The 20,697-nt window shown below is 41.2% G+C and overlaps 1 protein-coding gene across 3 annotated transcripts in view; it reads left to right on the top strand.

Moving 5' to 3' along the window:
• col12a1a (collagen, type XII, alpha 1a) overlaps window positions 1-16,299 on the top strand; it is a 55,548-nt gene extending 39,249 nt beyond the window's left edge. For 2 of the 3 annotated variants that reach the window (XM_023401641.2, XM_023401640.2), the window contains 18 exons: window positions 90-228; window positions 989-1,131; window positions 1,645-1,754; window positions 5,994-6,152; window positions 6,467-6,544; window positions 7,413-7,499; window positions 8,020-8,073; window positions 8,529-8,624; window positions 9,047-9,100; window positions 10,067-10,120; window positions 10,423-10,476; window positions 11,032-11,103; window positions 11,220-11,255; window positions 11,356-11,422; window positions 11,516-11,698; window positions 12,029-12,106; window positions 13,263-13,433; window positions 15,353-16,299. In XM_023401641.2, the coding sequence (XP_023257409.1) occupies window positions 90-228; window positions 989-1,131; window positions 1,645-1,754; window positions 5,994-6,152; window positions 6,467-6,544; window positions 7,413-7,499; window positions 8,020-8,073; window positions 8,529-8,624; window positions 9,047-9,100; window positions 10,067-10,120; window positions 10,423-10,476; window positions 11,032-11,103; window positions 11,220-11,255; window positions 11,356-11,422; window positions 11,516-11,698; window positions 12,029-12,106; window positions 13,263-13,433; window positions 15,353-15,495 (1,778 nt within the window). In that variant the 3' untranslated portion in view covers window positions 15,496-16,299. Of the gene's footprint in view, window positions 1-89; window positions 229-988; window positions 1,132-1,644; window positions 1,755-5,993; window positions 6,153-6,466; window positions 6,545-7,412; window positions 7,500-8,019; window positions 8,074-8,528; window positions 8,625-9,046; window positions 9,101-10,066; window positions 10,121-10,422; window positions 10,477-11,031; window positions 11,104-11,219; window positions 11,256-11,355; window positions 11,423-11,515; window positions 11,699-12,028; window positions 12,107-13,262; window positions 13,434-14,438; window positions 14,612-15,352 lie in introns of those variants that run through there. The other variant, XM_023401642.2, reaches the window with a different exon arrangement.
• Window positions 16,300-20,697: the final 4,398 nt, after the last annotated feature.

Below are 20,697 nucleotides of genomic sequence, written 5' to 3'. Positions count from 1 at the left end.
AATTATACCACGCCATACAGGGTTTCCCTATTTCTTTTACCATGCTCTCAACATGGCTCATGTTTTTTTTTTTTTTTTATCCCTTCCAGGCTTCAGGATGCTTGAGGCTTTCAACATCACAGACCGGACTTTCGCTGGCATGAATGGCGTGTCCATGGAGCCGGGTTCCTTTAACAGCTACATTGCCTACAGGCTGCATAAGGATTCCTTCCTGAACCAGCCCACCAAGTAAGACCTGAGGCTAGATAATATGCGTGTCTGGCAAACAGAGGGAATGTGAGCTTCACTTAGTGCGTGTTCCCAGCCTATTGGCTTTATCTCCTGTGCACCATAATCCTGCCCAGCCCACGGTCATTATTCATAATGATGTTCAATAGATCTGTAGTCAGAGGGGTTTCCCTAGTGCCCTTTGGCACTAAGCCCACAGCTATTTTGTTGTTGCAGCTTGAGGAATATGAGGTGCTAGGAGCAAAAAAAAATAAAATTTGGTCGTAGAATTAAAAAGGCCCCGGACCAGGCCCTCCTCCCACCTATGTCATGCTGGGAGCAAACAAATCACCCCTGGGTCAAGAGATTTGTCTATTTATTAAGTAGTGTTAGGCAACCGGAGAACTGTTGGAGTATCCAAACCTCTTCAGCATACTTTGTTAATATGTTTATAATGATACGTATTTTGTGTGCATGGGCGCAGCTGTTGACTTAATGCGCACAAATGGAAACACTTGCAAAGGAGAGGGGACAGAAAATACTTTCAATATGTGGACAATTTCTTCAAGGCCACGGGGAAACTTGGCAATCATTTACAGGTTCTGCAGCCTGTGTGACACACTGGATGCTGAATCAGTGTAGCGAGGTTTAATAGTCTCGGTATTAATTTCCAACATGTGACTTTCTGACTGCTGGTGTGATGAGGGCACAGCTTTGACTCGTGACTCATCACGATATGTTTTTTTTTTTTTTTTTTTTTTTTTTTTTTTAACACTCACAGGGAGATTCATCCGGAGGGTCTTCCCCCATCTTACACCATTATCCTGCTCTTCCGCCTCCTGCCCGACACAGCCTCCGAGCCTTTTGATATCTGGCAGATTGCAGACAAAAACAACAACCCTGAAGTCGGGATCACCGTCAACCGTAAGCCTCTCATCGTGTTTTGCTGCTCAGCTGGAGGGGGAAGCTGCTGTAGCCGACCCAACATATACACAGCTGTACACTCTTTATTTAACAACTTAAGCCGCTGTCTTTCTCTCTCCAACTCTTATTTGCAGAAAGTTAAAGTTAACTGATCTGTCAGATATGATAGGCAGCACAAAGAAGGCAGTGGAAGCATATTGAAATAAGTACTGTATGACCGACTTCAGTCCGCTATTCTGATTTTGATTCTGATTTTGGCTTTGGGTTGACCTTTTTTTTTTTTTTTATTTCAATAAAAAGCCTTCATTTTTAAGTAAGTATCTTTTACAAATGTGCGCTTCCACACGTGGTAAATACATGCAAATAATTACGGGCATGGACCTAATCCCTCCTAGCCTTCTCTTTATCCTCTCTCCTTGCAACCATGTGTTCTCTGTAGTCCTGTCTGTGCTTTGCGTGCCACCGCATCGTAACACACTGTCAGGGATTCATCAAAGACTCTTCTCTTTTCAGCTTCCAGCAAAACAATCACGTTCTACAACAAGGACACCCGAGGAGAGGTCCAGAGAGCCACGTTTAATGAGGAGCAAGTGAAGCGGGTTTTCCATGGGAGCTTCCACAAGGTAAACACAATGCACAATTCTTAAAGAGAGAAGTCCCACGCAGTGATATTATTAAAGCTTTGCTTGAATAGGAAAGACTGAGAATCCTAACGATCTTTTTAAGCTCTTTTTACTGCATATTGTTTTCATTCTTTTCACTCCATTTTAAGTATATTGTTTTTAAAATCCTTTCATATTTCTCTGTGTGACTTTTACGCCCCATTTGGTTTGGCTGAATTACTTTTTAATGGGAAGAACAGCCAACGCCATGTGGCTGTATCATGTTACCTGTCAAAAGTTCCCTGCTATCCAGCTCAGAGTGCCGGGCTGCTGTCAAAATGGTCTTTGGGCCCTTTTTTTTATGATTTGACATTAAGCTCTGTATTTTTTTAGACCACAGGCAGTTAATTTGATAAATGCATTGTGGAGGCTATAAATAAGTTGAAATAGAGGTTGGAGGGAAATCGTGATACCTCAGTGATGCAGCGTAATGTGCAAACTGTTACCGTTAACCATGGAGGTCTCACCACATCAAGACAGGAGACTATCCTGGTAGTTGTTAAGTGAATTCCAAACCAGTCTGCTTCTAACTGAACAGATTTTTATTCGAGCTGAGTTGGGTTCCCGAATGTCATCAAGCGTTTCAAGACTAGATCCTTGAAAATTTCCAAAATCGATGCAACTGAGGCCAACATATTCTAACTTTTAGTTACGAGTATTGTTCAGTCTCCAAAAAACACTGCTACATTTGCCAAAATGAAACTCAATAGCATCTTCCATTATGCTTTCCCTGCCTGGTAAACATCTTACCTCCTTCGAACCACTACATTCGGCATACAAGCTTACAACTGCATTTGTAAAGTATAGACTCTCTTGAGGTAAAAAGAGACATCAAGTAACTTTTAAGTGCAACTCAAGGCTGCTGTGAATATAAAACATCCTCTGTTATGTCCACCACAACAGAAAGTCTAGAGAGTAAAACAATGGGGAACAGTATATTTTCACACGGACCTGGATCGGCTAAAGATGCATGAATCCAAGTCGCATCCAGTTGCATTTCGGTTTGTTCCCAAGGACAGTGTGTCCCTTATTTAGTACAGAGGTTCCCTTTCCCCCTAATTCTAAAGTAATGAAAATTAATGCCCCTTTTCATGTAGCCGGGTCTTATCCGACATCAAAGTTCGCCCACTTCCTGATATTACAAATTACAGTTTTTTTTTGAGTTGAGGGACCGATGAGAGCGATATATTGGCTCCTAGATCAGAGAGTCCTGTAAATGACTTTTCCGTTTGACCATTTAGCATCTACACAACTAATTGTAGGGTAACTTCATGAATGAATGAGACCCTGGAAAATGTTGGGTCAGGGCTGGAAGCAAATGACATCACTGCTGGTCTAGTTGGACAGCAGCCTGATCTGTGTGTGTTTATGTGTGCGTGTTTTCTCAGTCTGTGGCCGTGGTGGAGACTGCAGTCTGAATGTACACTGGGTGGCTAGTTTGTGGTGCAGTAGTTGCTGCTCCGTGAGCTGGCGAGTCTGCAGCGGTCTACCTAGCTGCTTATTTACTGGTCTGCTGAGTGAGTGCCACTGATGACTGCTGTGGTGGTGTGTGTTTACATGTTGTCAGAGGTTTCCCAACACTTTGTCCGTGGCTATTACAGAGTGACCTCAGTATGTGTGTGTGTGTGTGTGTTTTGTGTGTGTGTGTGTGTGTGTGTGTCTCTGCTGAAACCAGAGTGACCAATGACGAGGCTTGTGATAAATGGCAGTTGGGCTTTTTCTCTATGTGTGAAGAAAAACAAAATAAAATGCCATAAAACACATGTTGACCTTTAGTTTTTAGGTTAACCAAGAAAATGATTATTACTGAATAATCTACAAATTATTTTCTCAATTAACTCGATTAACTATAGCCTTGTCCAACCAACAGTCCAAAATCGAAATTCAGGAGATTACCACAGAAGACGAAGAAAACTAGAAAATATTGACATTTGAGAAGTTGGAACAAGTGATATTTTGCCATTTTCCTCAAAAAATTACTGAATCAAAATTGTTGCCATCAGTCGCCTCAACTGATCAATATACAGGTCAGCTTTTTTATACTAACATCAACAACATTTTCTGATGCTTGCTCAATGTTAACTTGTAATTTTAAGATAAGGAGTCTCATTAACAGTGTTAGCCACTACTGTGTCAGATTTGGCTTCTTTCCTCAGGCTAGTTAATAAAGAGTAACTGAGGCTGTAGAGGTCGTGGTCTACCGCTAAATGAACATGTGGGAAAGCTCTCAGAGATGACTTAAGCAGATGCTAGCCACTCACTACCCCACTGGGGAATCCCCTCCTACACTGGAAGGGTGGGTGTCTGTATTGGGAACTTTCCTGTTAACTGGAGTGAAGAAGATATTTTCCATAAGTCATAGTGACTAGTCATGTGTTCAGAGTTACAATGGTGGAAGTTTGAGAGTGTAGGTTGTTGTAGTCACTGATCATTGCACTGTAGTTTGCTTCCACCCTCGCTGTTCCGTGAGAAGTCTTGAACTCAGTCTTTTAAACTTCCCCTTCAGGGGCTTTGCTGGGAAAGCGGTGCCAATATATGCATTCACTAATTAAGACGGATGGCGGGGGTGAGTGGAGATCTCCACAAAGCCAAAGCACTACTTGATGCTGGCTCTCATGTCTTTGTTTACCTGATGGATAGTTTGCCAAAATGCCCTCTGACTGCACTCTTTGTGCTCTTCATGTGTCACAACTCTCTTTTAGACAGGAAGACATCTTTTCTCTGTGACCTGGACAAGTAGAATTACTGACACTAGAAAATACAGGAAATCATGAATTAACTTCTCTAAACAAATGAACAGGAAGCTGCCTTGTCTGTTTGCATGAGCCAGCTCTGACATGGGAGCTACCCTTTTAGATTGATACAACAGAAATGGTCAGTCTTGGAACTGTTTGCATTAAAACTCCAATGTAATGGAGATTCTACACTGAACATTTATTTCTTTTTATTCTCAACAAAAGCTAACTCAATCTTAGCTGCATGTTTTTATAGCGAGGACTCACACCTACTTGTGAGTGCATGCATGAAATTAAGGCAGTGAGGCGTTCAAGGTTCAGGATTATGAAAATGGAGGAACAGTCATGATAGAGGCAAGAATAATAAAATCTAATCTGATAGAAATCATGGAAATGTGTCAGCCTGAAATCTTACCATATGTACTGTATGTAGAGTGTTGACACAGCGCAGCACGGGGAAATCTTCACACTTCGCTGCTGAGGGATCAGATCACTTCGCAGCGAGTACCATAACCTGAGGGAGCAGTGGTCACTCAAAAGCTAGTTTTCCTGAAGTCTTATTTTCCACTGACTGAAGTGTTTTTATTGTGTTTACTTATTGGTCAGTGAGGTAATGTATACACGCCATGTATGGACCCTTGGATAAACGACACCCCTCTCTCTTTGCGGTCCACCAGATAGTTTGTTCTGTTGCCAAGGAAGTCAACTGTAATTTTGTGATCGGCTGCCGAGAAGCATGGCCTCGTCTGTGGTTGGTATGGCTTTGTAGAAAGAGATGGTAGCTTAGCTTGCTTTTCCTGACATAAAGAAAGCTTGTGAGCAGGGGAAAATTTGCAACTGTGAAGGGAAAAGTATGGAAAGTGTAGGACTTTTGATGGCACACCGCAAATGATATCGTTTCAAGATGTGGAGCCGGGTTCTCTGGACAGGAAACTACAAAATCTGGCACTTTGTCATTCTGTGTTGTTATACAATCACTGACTGCAGCTTTAATGTGACACCAAAATGCCAACTGTTGTATATTTCCTTTTTTTTATGGTCCATTCATCTGTAGAGGGATCAAACAGCAGTCGTATGCCAAATCAGTAACCACTCTGGGGTAATATCAGAATCTATAATTAACATGGTTCTGCACAGACTAAACACTTGAAATCTTGCAATTATGCGGAATACATTATCAGCATCTTTATGAGCTACAGACAACTTGGTTTAAAAAGGTTCAGTGAGGCTGCCTCTAGCCTGATGGTTGCACTTTCTTAAAGAATTCCTCTGCTCTTTTAAAGGGCAATCATGACCCTTCCAAATAGAAACAAATGCCAAACCCAGCTTTTCAAAAGCTCCAATGTTCTTAGTATTCTTTGCCAAGTAATTGTGTTGCATCAAAGTTGGCAACTATGCAGTATTGAGAAAACAAGAATGTTTTGGTAATAGTGCCCTCTCTCCATCCTCTCTCTCGCTCCTGCAGCTCCACATCAGCATCTCTCCCGAGAAAGTCAAGCTCAACGTGGACTGCCAAGAGGTGGCAGAGAAGCCCATCAAGGAGGCCAACAACATCACACTGGACGGCTATGAAGTGCTTGGCAAGTTGGTCAAGTCTGGAGGTGGAAGGAGGCAGTCTGCAACAGTAAGCAAAAAAAAAAAAAGAACTCAAACTTCTTAAAGAAAAAAAAAAAAAAAAGAAAAAAAGGGCTCGGAAAAACACGTTTGGAAGAGCATCTCACAACTTTCCAAAGAATGAATATCCAAAACCTCTTGTGCGTAGATGCACAATTAAGTTTTAACTGCTCCCAGTGACTGCTGGAAGGATGAAACCCTCCATCTCTCTGTTTCTCTGAGGGGCTCATTGTTTGTCTGTTTTCAACAATGTGCATTTTCATTGTGAATGGGAGCCATTTGTAACACCCCTCGATGTTTTCCCCGACCTCTTCTGTTGTGTAGTTCCAGCTCCAGATGTTCGATATTATCTGCAGCTTGAGCTGGATCAGCCGAGACAGATGCTGCGACCTGCCCAGCATGGTAAGAACAAGTGTCATTGTAGAATCACACAAGTCAAAAGGTCATTTACAGGTGCACTACTACCATTAATATTGAGTTAGCTGTTAAAAACTCATAGTAAGAGGACCATTATGATTGTGTACGCTGTGTGCATGTTATGCCGTCTCGGGGGCTTACAATCTTGGTTATCTTTAAACTGGTATTTGGTGATTGGGGTTGATGCATTGCTGATAACTAGATTGCTCTTTGAAAAGAAAAGTCCCTCAGCTGAACTGAATAGATCCTTGTATCCTGTGTAATTGTGCTAATCGGACTGCTGCCAGAATAACCTCCTAGTTACATGAAAACAAGCAGTCCTTTAGATCACAGAGCAAGACAGTAAATCATATTTATTTGGATACACTATGTTAAACACCGGATGCAGGAACATTTATCCAATTATAAGTAATTCCTCTGTAATTTACATCAGATATTAATACATCACATCAATGATTGCAGTGTTATATAACTCATTATGTCAGAGACTCATTTCCAAAAATGTGGACAAGGTTTGCAGCTGTCTCTGAGTATTTGGTCTTAAAGCCCCCCCCCCCCCACTGACTTTGCTGATTCCAGTCACATTTAGGCCTGAGCCACTGTTCCACCATGACCTTTGCTGGGTTTCTAAACTGTCTCTTCTTTTTAAATTAAAAACAAAGTCAAAGCTGCAGCCAGGAGACTGCCACAAAATTACAACGCCTACTTTCAGTTTTACCCCCTTGTATTGTGCAGATTGCCAAGACATGGTCTCAATTATTAATGCCTGTGAAAGGGAAAGTTACAATACTCCTCTTAAGTGCACATTTATGTTTCTTTTCTAATTTCTGTATCTTCTGTCTTCCATTTTCAGAGAGATGAGGCCAAGTGCCCAGCCCTTCCCCACTCGTGCACATGCACACAGGACAGCATCGGCCCTCAGGGGCCCCCTGGACCCTCGGTAAAGACCATCCAGACACATTCCACTACCTTCTTGTCTATCTTCACCTCTTCTTCTTCTGTCTGTCTTCACCTGATCAAATGTGGAAGTCATACATGTTTTGATAATGATGATGATGTTACAACCTATTTCCTCTGCTGATGCACAGAGGAAGTCATAGTGTTAGAACCGTACAGCTATAAAGACCTCCTTGATAGTTGCCTGTTATATAGTTTGACCTTCAGTAGACTGAGGATGTCCCCCGAATCAGGAGTGGTATTTTCTTTTACTTCTGGTACAACCAGTAGATGATGAGACAGCGGCATGCAAAGAAATATGGTCATAGAGAGAAGTGTCACAAGATAAATGCCTGTTGGGAAAAACAACAGTAAAAACGTCCTGAGGAGAAGTCTGGAATATGTGTGCTTGATAACCTCACTAAGCCCCAGCAAGGGTTTCGTAGGGTTTGGGGTTTTAAGGCTTTTGGAATCTGCTCCTGTTGTTACACTCACCCTGTGTTTCTGGCTCTTTGCCTTTCCAGGGCAGCCCAGGTTCTAAGGGACCACGAGGAGATAGAGGAGACCCCGGCAACGCTGTGAGTTAAACTTTACATCCCTTAAAGCATGTTATAAATTATTATCAGTGGGTGTTTTTTTTTTACAGGCTTTTTTTTTTTTACTGTAAGTTAAGTGTTAAGCAAATAACCCGACTCTGTTCATAGCCAATGAAGCTTGCCGACATTATCAGTAATGCTAAATTCACACATAATAAACGTCACCTTCTCATTGCCATGGTATTTCAGAAGCTATTACTGCTCTGCAAGGAAATTGCGCACATCTGAATCCAGTTATCGAACACTGTTGTATATTTTTCCTCAACTTGATTTAAAGGGAGCCTATGTCAAGTACCTTAAAGGGCCACTTCCCAACACTGTTAACATTAATTTTCTGTATCTGTGCAATTAAAAAACTGATTAGGGTTGTCTTGGGGGTTCTTTTCTCTTACTGTGGCTATTTAACAGCATTGTTTTATGTGTGGGTAATGCTGTAGGGTTCCATGGGTCCTCGCGGTGAGTCAGGACTCCCAGGCGCAATGGGACCACCGGGTCCACAAGGCCCTAACGGACTGTCTCTACCTGGAGAACCTGTAAGTTTATCTACTCTACAAAGCGTTCATATATGACATTATGAATACACTACGAAGAGAACGAAAAGTGAAAGATTTTAACTTATATGATAGACACTGTCATGTATGATCATGGCTCATACATGCTGATGTGAATGAACAGTTTGTATGAAAGTGTGAAAGAACAGCTGAAATATTCTCTGTCTCAGATCCACCAGCGAGTGGGATTCACAGCTACAGTCAAAACACACCGCACTCATCCCTTCTTCTCCCCAGGCAGCTCAGACTGCTTCTTTATTTTCTTACCTACAGATGTTCTTGTCAAAACATGAAATCAATCACAATCACAGGCTAAAAAAGGATAAAACAAAGACTAAAGCATCTTGAAAAACTATTTTTTCTTCTTCTTCTTCTTCCTCCTCCTCCTCCTCCTTCGCCTTCAGGGTCGCCCTGGACCAAAGGGAGATCCTGGAGACCCGGGTCTGGCTGGTCTGCAAGTAAGTACTCCCCTCTCATTTTGTGGTTTATGAACAGGAAACAGGAGACTATCCATAGAGAGCAGCACTGCTACTGGAGCCTGGATTCAGGCCACATGGCGAGACTGAAACCACACTCAGAGTGGGAGGTTTACCATGCCATCCTCAGGGAGACCCACACTCTCAAATCAGCCCATTGATTGACAAACAGTAGAAGGCCAGTGATGCAGTTAAATTATTATGAAGTGTAGACTCATGTTACCAAAGGGGAAATAGGGAATGGAACATGTTCTTCTCCAGCCTCATAATTGAAGATGACTGTGACTTTATGAAGACTTGAAGTCGGTCTGAAGTTTGAACATCTTTGACTCACAGTAGATGTCATTTTGGGGACTTGGTTTACAGTTCAAAGTCTTTAACTTCTAGCTCCTTCAGATAATTGACATCACTGCTCTGTCAAGTCGGAGACAGATTTAAATTCAATCTCAAACCCATTTTACATTACATGGGAACTTTTTGGTGGGAGTGCATTTTGGAGTGGGCTGGCATGACATAGCCATCTCTTAGCCAAGTGGCTCATTCATTCAGCTAAGGTCATCCAGCCAACTCCCACCATTCAACTGGAGGGAACATCAGCACTGGATAGTCTGGCCTCTGAATAAGCGAATTCAAACTTGGTAAAAAAAAAGTCCCACTCTATGATCTTGAGAGCCTATTGGCAGCATTGTGTTGGTTACTTCACACAATAGAGCTAACAAAAACAGCACTGTCTACACACAATTCAAGTAGAAATGATGTGTCAACTGACAAGAGAGAGATTGTTCCAGTTTTCGAGTATCGGGCTGATATATTATCTTTGGCTAAATGACTAGGAAACTGCAGGATTTTTTTCTGTAAATTCAAGTCAAACAGAGGCATTAGAGAGCTGTATAAATATGTTGTTCCTGATGATTAGCATTTGATTAAGTGTGTCTGCTTTTTTCCCAGGGTTCTCCTGGGCCACGTGGTCCTCTGGGCCCCGTTGGACCAAGCGGAGCACGGGTAAGATCCACCTCCAGGCCTGCTGAGTGCACACACTTGTGTTCAAAGCCTACTAAATGGATCCAACACTTACTTAAGCTCATGTTCTGCATGTGATCACCCACTTAGCTCGGCGTGTACAGAATTACTGTTGTCACACTGCATGTTCTCACTTGCGTCAGCCAAAATAATACTTATAAATGTAATTTCAAATGACAGACTCGAGGCCGAAACCAATATAAAGTCATGACACTGATGTATTGCATGAACAGGGTCCCCAGTGTGTTGTAACCCACGAGTGACTGTATGTTGTTTCTACATAGGGGCCACCAGGAAAGGAGGGACCATCTGGACCTAGAGGCCCACCGGGGCCCATGGTGAGTGCGTGCGTGCATGTGTTTGTGTCTTTATGTTGTGCAGAAGAGAGCCAAATAAATATTCCTTGGAGCGTGCTCTACTTCCTGACATATCTACAACAATTACTCCTCTGGCTCCACAGTTGCACTCTGCTGGAACAGCACATAAAAAAAGCAGACAGTAGTCTCTAGGCCCCTCCACTGTTACGAGGATGGTGGGTGCACGCATCTCATTTTCTTCTTCTGTGGTTTGGTGGAGGTCTGAATCTACTTAATCCATTCATCATGCCAACAGGCAACATGCCAGCATAGTATTCACATGCACTATACCATCCTGAGTGCTCAAAGGGCCATTAGCAAGATGTGTGTATTTCCATCTCCTCTTTAGTGTTCTTGGCAGCTTGTGCCACACACACCCCCGCCCCCAAACCCCACTGCAGATGTCAAAGCATAGGTCCCAACTTAAAGCTTGTTACACAACCATTAATAGGGAGTAGGAGTTAAACGATGCAATTATGTTTACTGTGCAGTAATTTAAAATAAACACGACACTTTCTGTGTTTTTCTTTTTTTCAGGGAAGCCCTGGAAATCCAGGTGTACCAGGAATTACTGGGAAACCAGGGAAACCAGGAGACACAGGAAACCCAGTATGTATTATTTATACAAGGCACAAACTGATGGTCACATGACAGAGTTTAGGGAAGGAGATTAAGATTAAGGACATTGTCATCCCTTGGTCTAATGTTGTTCTCTTTGTCATCAGGGACCTGTTGGCCTTAAAGGAGAGAAAGGAGAGAGGGTATGTATCCTTTTTATTGAACGCCTCATCCACCTGTTGTGATCCATCATCAGTCCGGATAGCAATGCCGTCTCTACATGAAAATGTCTTTGTTTTCCAGGGAGACTTTGCATCCCAGAACATGATGCGCTCCATTGCCAGACAAGTTTGTGAGCAGCTTGTGAACAGTGAGCAAAGCTTTTCTTAATCCTACAGGAATTTTACAGTTGTTAAAATGTGCATCTCGTCCAAATCCAACTAATTTCATTCTTCTTTTACAGGTCAAATGAGCAGAATTGACATGATGCTCAACCAGATTCCTTCTGGATATCGCAGCAACAGTCCCGGGCCAGCTGGTCCTCCTGGCCCTCCCGGCAACCAGGGATCCCGCGGAGAGCCTGGGCAGCAGGGCCGAGCTGGTTTCCCTGGAAGCCCAGGTTTACCTGGAAATCAAGGAGAAAGAGGTACTTTATCGCTCCTCTTTTTCTGAAGGTTAGGTCACGCTACAAAGCAGCAGGCAGAGAAATAATAAGCAACTGGTGAGCAACTAAATAATTAGGGTCATGGAGACACTGACTCTGTAGACTGTAGTGTCAGTTCAACATGAAAGCAAAAACAACATAACTGCATTACCCTTGTGTCTACACATGATTCAATATTATTGAATCATGGATTTCTGCTCCTGTGTTTCATACACGCTGTGTAGCTTCATACCCGTTTCAGGATACTTGTGATTTTTGGGAAAACTTTTTTGGTGTGAAAGTGATGTTTCCTCTTTTCTCCTGTTTATGTAGGTTTGCCAGGCGAGAAGGGAGAAAGAGGATCTCCAGGAACTGGTATCAGAGGACAAAGAGGTGCAAATGGGCCACCAGGTAACACAGTTTGCCTTTTTAGCCTGTTTTTAATTGACTCTGCCACCAAATGAGCCAGGAACCCACAAGTGACCAAATGTTGTGTTGAACATTGTTCTCAGCAGCTGCCAACAGTTTGCTGGTGTCCCACTGTTCTCTTACAACTTTATCTTCACACCTCTGTGGCCCATTCTAGGACACAGAGTGCTCCCGTTAGTCCAATTAAAATGATACGCTCCAACCAGAGGATGAAATTTACCTATATGTGACTTGGGCATCTTCGTTTTTGCAGCTGCACCACATAAATTCTTTGGAGAGACCCCAAACATATTCCTAATTCTTTCCTTTCCTGAGGATCTTGTCTGTGTATATTGAGCTTCTCCAAACACTGTGCTCATTTGAAATATTATACGTTAAATAGAAGGTATTTACATTCATCACTGAGGAGAGACTTTCTGTGTCTAGAATTTAGTCTTCAGTGAAGGCCATGATGCAGTTTCAGAAAGAATTGTTAAAAAATGTTATTGGAGTGATTTGTCAGTTTGAAATAGGTCATAGCCTCTCCTCAGTTGCAATTGATATCCAATATAAAACGCTCACCACTTCACAAGATTTCCTTTCCCAAGGGAAGCTATTGAAAAACAACATAAACCTTCTATTGATGTCAACCCCACAACACCAAAACACTGACATGTCTGTTTCTGTGAATGAAGTGAGAAACAAACTGAGGACCAGAGGGAGGAAGTCCACACTGATGACTCACTTTTGTGTGTGTGTGTTTGTGTGTGTGTGTACGTGCGTGTGTGCATGTGCGTGGAGGGGGGGGGTGGGGGGGTTGGAGAGAATTGGATTGTTGTACAATGAGCTTTCTTTGGTGGCTTCATTGACAACACATGGGCTCACTTAAGGGAGAGAAAAAGAGAGAGGGGGAAAATTCCATCCTGAGTTTTTACCGTCTAGACACACGGGGCCAGGGGGTAACTCCACACAGCCCCACACTTTTTTCTTTTTGAGTCCGGCTTTTTAATTGAGCCATTGAAAAATTTAAATTACAGCCCTGTGTTACCCCCACCATTTCCACTGAAGATTTACGGGTGATGTCAGTGGGTTTCTGCGCTGAGCTTCAGAAACTCCCTTTTCAAACTGGCCCCACTCACCTTCTCTCTTCCCTTTGCAGGGCCACCAGGCGAGTCACGAACGGGACCCTCAGGTCCTTCTGGTTCCGCTGGGCCTCGTGGCCCTCCAGGTCGCCAGGGTACTCCTGGGGTGAGGGGACCTCCAGGACCCACTGGATACTGCGACTCCTCTCAGTGTGTTGGCATTCCTTACAATGGACAAGGATACACAGGTACACTCAGAACTGTCTAGGTCCTGCATGGTACTACATTAGATAAAAGATGTGTATGCACTAGGTGTATGTACTAATGACATTTGCAACATGGTGCACTTTCTCTTTCTTTGATAATGTATGGAGGTATGAATGTAAGTGTTCCGCAGTCGTGATATTGTACAGAAAGCTGTTATAACTTATTTCCATAAAAGTTTTGTTCCCTAAACTCCGCCTCCTTAGTTACAATTGCCATGCCCCTCATGCTTTTCATTCTCACATGGCACATAATGCAGTTGAAAATGATAATCTGGCAGATTTATCATCTAAATTCAGACAGATTTCATGCAGAGGTAGACAAGGTTTCTCATTTCTAGCCAGCAACAAATAACAACTGTCACTGGCAGATTTTATCAGCTGTAGCTAGCTCGTGAATTGAGCTAACATTAGCTCCATGAGTTGTTTGGAAACTGCTTCGAAGCCGGCCCTTTACTGTTTCTAGCTGACCTGTTTTAAAAATGTTCAGTGGAACATAGCTAAAGGAAAAACATAAAACTTAAATAGCCAATTTAAATTCCACTTTAACTTTAATAAAAACTAAGAAGTCATTTACCCGCACAAACAATGGTGATCAGGCAAATTAGAGACTCCCTACTCGATGAACAAGTTCAGTCCAGAGAGCCACAGCCTCATAACAGCACATTCACTGAGAGATATTGGCATCTCTCCTCCAGGGAAAGGAGTTAAAGTCTACCCGAAAAAGTAGCTAGATTTGTCAGTTTTATTAAAAAAAAAAACAAAAACAAAAAAAAACAATAGTCACCAGTCAGGAATGAGGAGGGGGTTAGTGAACAGTCAGTTCGGAGCTACCATATTCCAATACCTCCATACATTTGATGTACAATTTTAAAACTGGCATGTAAAGCATTCTAGCTAGTTGTGTATGATTACTTACATTAAATCAAATAATATGCTAATAACTTTGTTCCACAGTGAAAACTCACACCCTCTTTGAACTATTTTCAGGTTTGGCATAGTAAACGTTAAGTCACCTGTGCCGCTTACACTTTGAAGCCCTGTTTCTGAGATGTTTGCCCATTTGCTATGGGGCATGTAAGGATAATCACCATGGACATAATTACAAACATTAAAAACAAACATTACAAAAGCCAAAAAAGAAAAAAAAAAAAAAAGAAAAACAGAACGAAGCGGACTGGCACTAACATCATCTCACAGCTACAAGCTACAGTGATGGCAACCTGCTGGCCTGTTTGCATCATGAACCACAAACCGTTGGGAAATAAAAAAAACAGAGCCTGAGCATTTCTACGAAGGAAGGAGCATGTACAAATACCACCCAAAACAACTACTAACAAAGAGGATTTCATAACTGAAAGCAACGTTAATGTGGAGGTGATATGTGTAAATAAAACTAATTTTTTTGCCTTGTAAATGATTGTATGAACCCGGACATTTCACTAAAAATCAAGTTAACATCTGTATTGAGCTTGTGCCTCATAACCCTCTGCTTACTTACCACCAGCATAACCTCTGTTTACAATGCCTTAAGTGACTTCACCAGCTCTGGTCCAGACTGAAGCATGTTTCATTTGTACGTTTAATCATCATGTCCTTTGTGTACGTTGGCCAAATCAGTGCTAAATGTTGCTCCCCTGCCATTTCCATGAGTCTTTTGTAGTATGAGCTGGTTATTTTACTACATCTTATTATCCAGTAGCTTTTATTTTATTGTAAATGTCATCACAACAGTTTTTTGTTTAGCTTTTTTTTTTTGGTACTTTAGGAAGCAATAGTTTGACACAGGGCATTTTCTGGAAGTCCATAGTGCAATATAATTTAAATTGTGCATGTAAAAAGTTGTAGAAAAAAAACAAAAAAACAACCTTTTTTTTGATTGGCCGTCCCAAATACTTTTCTAGACAACCGCTACCAGCCTGAACCTGATGTAGTGTCTATACCTGTGGAGCCAGCTGGAGAGTTTGAGACAATACAGTCACCCGGTTACTCACGAAACCAACGAGAAAAGAGATCACTACCAAGAGGGAATACAGACACATCATAGCTATGATCAAGAGTTCTCAGAAAGTGTAATATTGAAATGACTTCCACGATCACGTAATGTGAGGATGAAGTGCTATTCAGAACAAAACTAGTACTTATATGGGTTTGATACCCCTGGTTATATTGAACATATATTTTTTGACATGAGAAAGTTTAGCAAGATGACTACAAACCTACATGTTCGCTCATTACAAACCTGTGTGCTTGCTAAGTGTTTCCCTTTAAGTGTCTGCTTGTAAAATAACTGCAAGTGTTTATCGGACTCCAATGTTTAATGAACTAATCATGTGAAAACCAGCAGAAAGTTTGTCGAAGGAAGTACAGTATGTGTGTTTCTGAACACTTTCACGCTACCCATGTTGTTTTTGTCCAGTTTCAGTATGTAAAGCTGTTTCAGATACTCCATTGGTAAAAAAAAAAAAAAGAAAAAAAAAAAAAAGGATGATGAATTTGATCCCCAAAGATTTGTGCATTGTGATGTCTTGTACGGCCTGTAAACGATAAAATGATAATCTGACTTATTGTAACAAACCAAACTTTTTTTTTTTTTGTTTGTTTTTGTTTTGGGTTTTTTGTTACCAAAGGTGGAATTGCATGTTTGTGTTGTATATTTACTGAGGATTTCTAAGTCAGAATATAGTTGTTGTTTTCTATCAATGCAGTTTGGAATTGGTTGCAAGACTATGGACATAGAATTGCTTTTCTCATGTTTTAACTGCACATTTTGTGAATTCCACACAGCCTTATTTTCTTATTTATTTCTGAAACAGAAGAGGCATTTTTCAATAAAACTACTGAAAATGTAGCAGTTGTTTTCACTTATTTTTGTCTTTTGCTAATCTCAATATCTGAACAGAACATTGTGTTTATAGCCAAAACCACTTTTTGCACATTTATTACCTTAAAAAAACAAAGGTTAGATCTAAGGCTGTTGTCTAATGCAGCATCTGCATTTTCCTACCAAATTCCTCTAGACGGAAGAGTTCTTCTTCCCAACATTAGGCCTTGAGGAGTACGCTTTGAAGTTTGAGCCTTTATTTATTTTGACAGCTAAAGATATTTTGAGCCGTCCAGAATGTCTGTTCGTGTCAGGGCAACAAGAAGAGGAGGGAGTGTGAAAACAAACAGCTCACAATACCTAACTTTTCCTAACTTGGGAACCACTTCGCAGTGTTTTATATGCACCCACTTGGCTATAATCCTATCAGGTTGTAATGATTATACTTGGATTTCCGTGAGGAAACAATGCAAATGTGACTGGGCAGATAGCAGACCTGGAAAAACTCACAGCTTTCCACCCATTAAACACATCTAATGATGAAATAAGAGATGTATGAGGTAAGGAACAACTGACGCCATTTCTCTTTATCGTGATATAATGAAAGCATGTCTGAGAAGTTCTGCACAAATGCCAGACATCAACTTGAGGAGGTGGGGGAAACCCTTTAATTTCTTATTCTTATTTACTGATGTGTGCAAGCAAACTATGAGGCACTTTTGGAAAGCCAGGGGAGCTTTAATAGAGTTTATAAACGTTTATATTTCATGAGAGCTGGGAATTCTTACAGGTGAAGTACAGTATGAGTGTCTGAACAGCTGGTTGATGTTAATCATAAAGGAAGCGGAGGCAAGTCTGTGAAAGCACTTCACAGAAAAGAGCTTACACGAGAACAAATGCTGCCATGTAAATCTCCTTTTAACAGCGCATTGTCATATATAGTAGAACGTAACAACACCCACAGCTTTGGTCTCCGTGCACATTTTACAGTGTGGCAGTGTGGTTTACAATATGTACCTCAGAGCAGAACATTCGCTGAGACATACTGGCCTTGTTGAAATATGTTCATACCTGTTATAAGTGATACGCTGTTCATACTATAGCTCAACATCAGGCTCTGATTTTTGTTTTGATGTCATTCTGTGACATTGTCCAAGACAACACTGAAGCCTTTAAGTCCCCCTTTTTTTCCACAACAACCAATCAAACCCGGTTTCCCTCCAAACTCATAGAAAACTGTCTTCAGTGATGCCTGATACCATCCTCAGTGTAACCCTGTCTGCATTCTGTCTGCTGATTTCTTTGAGTTTGTTGACAATCCAGCGTGCATCTGTGTTCACTTTGTGGCAAGAGTTTCAAGTGGGCTGCTCCGGAGTCTGTGGTTATTACAGATTTTAAATAACTCCTGTTTTATATCTCCAGTGCAAACACCAGACAGTGTCTCTTCCGCAGCAGTGGGTAGGACGATTTGTGGTCTTATCTAGAATTTAGTTCCCATATTAAGACTTTAAGGAAAAGTGAACATTATGTGTTTTCCTCCTGAGAGTTAGATTAGAAAATCAATACCACTGTCATGTCTGTACAATAAAGCTAGCAGACGGTTAGCTTAGCTTAGCATAACAACTGGAAAAAGGGGTAACGTATAGCTAGTCTTAATGTAAATGTGAAATTTTTGGCTTGTTATAAAACTGCTAGCTTAGCTGAGTACAAAGGTAACAAAATCCACCTATCAGCACCTCTAAAAGGTCATTAAGTACCATGGTGTATCTCATTTGTTTAATCTGTACAAAAATAAAAAGTGGTTTTATGTGTTTCGTCATAACTGGTAACAATTAGCATTAGAGGTGCTGACAGGGCTAGGCTAGTTGTTTCCCTCTGTTTCCAGTCTTAATGCTAAGCTAAGCTAACTGGCTGCTGATATGAGAACAGTATTAATACATTTTGCAAATGGAAGATAAAGTTGGTCACCAGTCAAGAAGCCAGGCGTGAGAACAATGTCAGACTCTTACCATATGGTCAATAAATGACATGAATGTGGAACAGGATGATTGAACATTAAATTACGTCAGCTCATGTTTTGCTTGTTATTCTTTGATGTACTGTTATAGAAAGTCAGGGATTCTCAGCCTCTCTAAACTGCTGCAGATTCATATCAGCCGTGTGACGTGATATCAGCATTGGCACATTAAAATGCCGCCTGAGGTTCAAAGAAAGCAAAACTCAACCTCTGCAATTCACCTGTTTTTGATTTACTAAAGAGCTGCCTATATAAGTAAAAGTTTAAAGAACATTTTTCTTGTATCTTTGTTTAATAATTTACAATTCATTACATATTGTTAATCGGGCAGGGTGATTTACTGTGAATTCTTGCATAGCATTTTATAAGAATTTAAGGCCACAAGAGAATGACACTATGCATGAGCTCTGGGCAGTACATGAGACAAATCAGCCTTTTACTGAAAAGTCATCATAAGTGGCTGCAAAGTAAAATTTTATTTGGACTTTTAGGAGCGCTATGAAAGCACTAGCATGAGAAGTGGTGGGAGGACAGTTGAAATGATGGAGATCACATGCAGTGGAACGTAGAAACGTGGAAAGTTTTCATATTTTCATGAAAACATGTTATAGCTCTGCTCATACTGTAACCTGCTGTACAGTACATTAATCGTTACGATGCAAACCTTACATGGAGAAGAGAACCCAGTCATGAAACATCCTCCTGAAGGGGAGGCAAATATAAATATATATTGCTCTAACGTGTCAACACCAAAGCATTTATCATTTGCATTGTGGACAATCTGGTTCGAGATGCCTCATTAAAAAGGAATAGTTCAACTTTTTTCATTCAGATGTTAGAGTGGTGTCAACCTTCTCACCCAACTCTTGGCAAGAAGGCAAAGTGAATAAGAGAACAAGGAACCCAAAGTTTTACTCAAGGACACTCATGGGATAATGAGAGTGTGAGTTCTTGAAGACCAGTAATCATAATAAAGCTCTTTATTAGATGGCCTTTGCACCAAGCCAATCTTCTGTTCTGATTTCTTTTTTTATATTCGAAAAATTTCCCCTCTGAATTGTACTTTTGGCAAGGTGGACAAGACTCTGAAAGAGCGTTTCGCGTTTATGTGACTCTCCAACTTTCCAGTAAAATGCAGTAGAATAATTTATTATTATGGATATTATGTGGAATCCTATCAAAAACATAATAAAAATCAATTTACAGTAAGCTACGCCCCCTCCCGTGAATGATACTATCATATTATATCGTACGAAATCTCATCTCGGCTTCAACATGGTACTGCACAGAGGGAACCAGACACAAACTTATATGAATTGCTTTACTCAAAGCAGCCACCCATTAGAAAGGAGTGGCTTTGATTCTTAGCTTGCCAACCAAAACCTGGGGAAGGAATGAAGCAGGCCTTTTGAACTTGAAGGGGGGTTGATTCCTCAAAGGGCAAATATTCAGTCAGCATGCAGACAGTAGGTTTCCACTGACTGAGATGCCAAAAGCAACAGCAGAGCAGCACTCCCCTTTGGATATGAGAAGAAGCAAGCCAACAGTTCTCCAGCTGACCTTGTAAAAAAAAAAAAGCCTTGGTTGTGAATTATTCCTCTTAAAAACCCATGTCCTTGTTTGCCCTGTTACCTGTCACCAAAATGTCCTTCAAACAGGAAACAACAGAGAACTATGCAGTGTGTTTTATAGATAAAAATCACTCCTGATCCCTTCCAGCGACCCTATTACTGTTGTCTATAGTATCATATAATCTAAGACACATGTAACTCTGAAAGGGAAACTTTGAAAACACTTCAAAATTCGAGGCCAAGAATTGATCTGCATGGTTTTATTTTAGTCCTGGTTGATTTGGCAGCACTCATGGTAACTGGTGATAACAGCATGTGCGGTTTAATACTACGACAAAAAGTCACTGAGCAGCTTCTTTGTCAGGAAAACAACAGATGTATGTGTTTACAGGGCTGCAAAACAAACTCACGTTGTTTTAATAAAAGGAGTACGCCAAGAATAATCCTACCCGTGATCTGATTTTCTGCTGCAAGTAGTTTTCCACACAGCAGCAAGGACAAGGTAAGGAGCTGGTAACCTCGCTGATAAGCCGATGACTCTTCCTCACAAAGATTGAAAATGATCCGCTGACCCAAAAAAAATGCTGAAAATAACTGTTATATTGTTTTGGATACTTTTTAACGACCAATCACGGGTTAGCGCTAACTGCAGTGACAGATTCACTGTGTTTCCTGCAGCTACTTCACAATAAAAACCACCCTGTGTTTCTTCAGTTGCTCTGAATGTGAACCAGCAGTAGCAGGACATCTTGTGTTTGCATTAGCAATAACTTAATACAGCTCTGATATGGCTGTGGGAAAGTGAACAGTAAACAATGATATTAATGAAGTGAAATT

This window comes from Seriola lalandi, unplaced genomic scaffold, assembly GCF_002814215.2.
Source record: "Seriola lalandi dorsalis isolate HSWRI2012SDOR001 ecotype SW California unplaced genomic scaffold, Sedor1 jcf7180002053711, whole genome shotgun sequence".
Classification (NCBI taxonomy): Eukaryota; Metazoa; Chordata; class Actinopteri; order Carangiformes; family Carangidae; genus Seriola; species Seriola lalandi.
The sequence above is the reverse complement of the archived record's forward strand: the minus strand, read 5'-3'. Positions and strand labels throughout refer to the sequence as shown.